At 41.1% G+C, this 3,106-nt stretch overlaps 1 protein-coding gene across 1 annotated transcript in view; it reads right to left on the minus strand.

The window, feature by feature from the left end:
• The window catches only part of LOC101852532 (cilia- and flagella-associated protein 54), a gene marked incomplete at its 5' end in the record, with an annotated part of 12,969 nt that extends 10,042 nt beyond the window's left edge, over window positions 1-2,927 (minus strand). The window contains 3 exon segments of the mRNA XM_013090594.2: window positions 501-521; window positions 1,970-2,132; window positions 2,819-2,927. Coding sequence (XP_012946048.1) covers window positions 501-521; window positions 1,970-2,132; window positions 2,819-2,927 — 293 coding nt within the window.
• Between the last annotated feature and the right edge of the window lie 179 nt (window positions 2,928-3,106).

Here is a 3,106-nt window from a genome sequence, read left to right on the forward strand (position 1 = left end):
TACAAAACTCTTCACATACATTTTTCCTCATTAAGTAAGTTCAAGCTATTTTAAGTGGACCTGCAGCAAAAGATCTCTCCAACTGACCAATGGGCTTCTCAATATGGGTTCTAATTATACCTGACAAATCACAACTTGAAAGTTCATCATTTTTCTTCAGCATTATTAAATCTTTTTTTCTTTATTTGGGGGGAAAGAATTTTACGTCGCTCGCAACTGCATAAGGTCGTATGAGTGTGTGGGACACTTTAAACATTTTCAGTTTCAGCAAGCCTATGAGGAGAAATACAAGAAAACAAAATACACGTACGGTATGTATTGTCCTATATATAGGACAACAGACTTCCTTACTGAGACTGTCAAAAAAAAGTACTAGATACGTTGTTTAGGTAGTGTTGGGCAGCTATGTGACACACTGTGTGTGTGTGTGTTGTTGTGTCATGTATGTGTGTGTGTGTGTTGTGTGTGGTGAGAAAAGCATGGTCTGTCCACGGCCTTACCTCCTCCGGCACCACATCCTCCTGGTGGGGGGGACACACAGACACATGTCAGGAGGGAAACAACAAACACAAACTCCCACACCCACCACAACCACCCTTGAAATGTTTCTCCACTTTTCTGGGGGTTTTTTAGCTTTAGTAAAAGTTTTACTGCACTAACAACACAGTAAGGTCATATAAGTGCCAAAGATTAGAGGCGTTACAAGAGAGTAACAAACACAAAAAGAAGGAGGAGAGATAAAGACGATAGATGTTTGATAGGAAAGAAGAAGCAAACCACACCAGAGCACTTCCGTTTTTCCCCCCGAGATAAACCTTTAGGCCAGTAGATCTTTTCGTCTTCTTCATTTCACTGTCACAATCAACAGCAAATGAGTATATTATCGTCACAAAAATTCTCTAGAAACAAAAATCTGTTTAAAGTAACTTTTCAAAGAAGACAAAAAGAAAACAAAAAAGACCAGCAAACTAATTTCTGCTTCGCTCAGATGCTCTGCATTTTAGGGTGACAGCAAGACTTTCTCTTTTTTTTCCCTTCAAAATCATGAAATGAGTAGTTCAGTGGCTCTACCATTGGACGGCAGAACTGAAACTGAACACAAGTGAGCTCAGTTACATACAGAGGCCACAAAGGAATATACACAGGAGGATACACCGATGACAAAAAACAATATTGGCACTACGATAAATTGTGTAGAGAAAAGAAGTGTGCCTAGAAGTTCTCAAAGTTCAAAGCGTGGAGAACGGTGCAACACGAGATGGTAGATCACAGCCACAACAGGGGGAATAGAGGAGAAAGCTGTGGAGTGTGGAGTGTGTGTGGGAACACGATGGCAAGGTTCTAAGACCTTCTACACAAACACATCCTTGGCAAGGTGGTACAACCACCTACACAGAGACATATATCCTTGGCAAAGTTCTAAGACCACCTACATATTTAATACCCTTGGTAAGGTTCTATGACCACCTACATAATAATATATATATCCTTGGCAAGGTTCTACAACCACCTACATAATAATATATATATCCTTGGCAAGGTTCTACAACCACCTACATAATAATATATATATCCTTGGCAAGGTTCTACAACCACCTACATAATAATATATAGATATCCTTGGCAAGGTTCTACGACCACCTACATAATATATATATCCTTGGCAAGGTTCTACAACCACCTACATAATATGTATATATCCTTGGCAAGGTTCTATGACCACCTACATAATATATATATCCTTGGTAAGGTTCTACGACCACCTACATAATATGTATATATCCTTAGCAAGGTTCTACGACCACCTCCACAGACATCCTTGGCAAGCTAGTTAAATGTTGTAAGCCTAGAACTAGATGGAAACATTTTTCAGGAGGGAGAAAAAAATTGTCTCATTCTTTCAACAATTGTCCCTAGATCACGTATCTTTTCTTGCTATTTTGACTGATTATCGGAGACAACCCCTCACCTTTGACCTCTTGTACTTTCTCTCGGTGCGGCTGGAGGCCACGCTGACCTCATCGCTGCTGTCCCCGGCCACCGACTCCAGGAAGGAACCGTCCTTGACCGTGATCAGACCGGAGCTGTACAGGTAAATGAGTGCTATCTCCAGGTAGGCTTGTCGCATCAACCTGGTACAGAAGGGGGGGGGGGGAACAGATTAGAAATACGTCAATAATTTCTTTTAGGGTTTATTTTGTCACAGACAAGGTATCAAATAAGCGTCCCCCACCCCGCTTATTAATTTTCAGAATTTTCGCGTACCCCCGCTCCTTATTCCATACCCCACGTTATTATTTTCCAGCTTGCCACGACCGACGATCACATGAAACATTATATCTAGAATCTATATATCTGAATGAAACTTCCTTTTTTGTTGTTGTAAATGGCAAATTACCCTACCGGTACCGTGTTGGCTACCTTAATTTTCTGTGCATTTTGTACATTGGTTTATATTTTTTAATGAAACTGGTCTTTTCCTAAATGGGAAAAATTGTCACAGTAACTTACTAAAATCACAAAAATTTCATGATCTCTTGTACTTTTATTCACTAAAGGAGAATTAAAACAGATTTTTTCCTACAAAAACAGGGGTATGAGGTTGAATGTGCTATCCACACCCCTTTTTTTATTATCCCCTCCTCCGTTTATTAACTTTGGACCACTTGTCCAACCCACACCCTTTATTAATTAACTTTGGACTACTTGTCCCCCCCCCCCCGTTTATCAATCACAATTTGTGTCCCCAGCTTTCCACACATTCATCAAATCAGTGGCATATGTGACACCCATGAGGTGTTTAGCCAGTGTATCTCACCCCAGGTCGTGGTCGTTGATAAAGGAGATCTTGATGGCCTCTAGCAGGGTGCCCGCCGCAGACCGCGCCTGGTACTTGCCCTGGTACACCAACATCTTCTGTACTTTGCCTGGATGAGGGGAGGGAGGGAGAGAGGGGGGATACGGGGATGACTTGATAAAGAGTTTTCTGGCACTTGCAACACAATTAGGTCATATAAGTGCTAAAGATTAGAGGTGTTACTAGAGAGTAACATATAAAGAACATGTGCATGTGTGTATGTGTGTGTGTGTGTGTGTGAGAGATAGA

Source organism: Aplysia californica, unplaced genomic scaffold (genome assembly GCF_000002075.1).
Source record: "Aplysia californica isolate F4 #8 unplaced genomic scaffold, AplCal3.0 scaffold01356, whole genome shotgun sequence".
Taxonomy (NCBI): Eukaryota; Metazoa; Mollusca; class Gastropoda; order Aplysiida; family Aplysiidae; genus Aplysia; species Aplysia californica.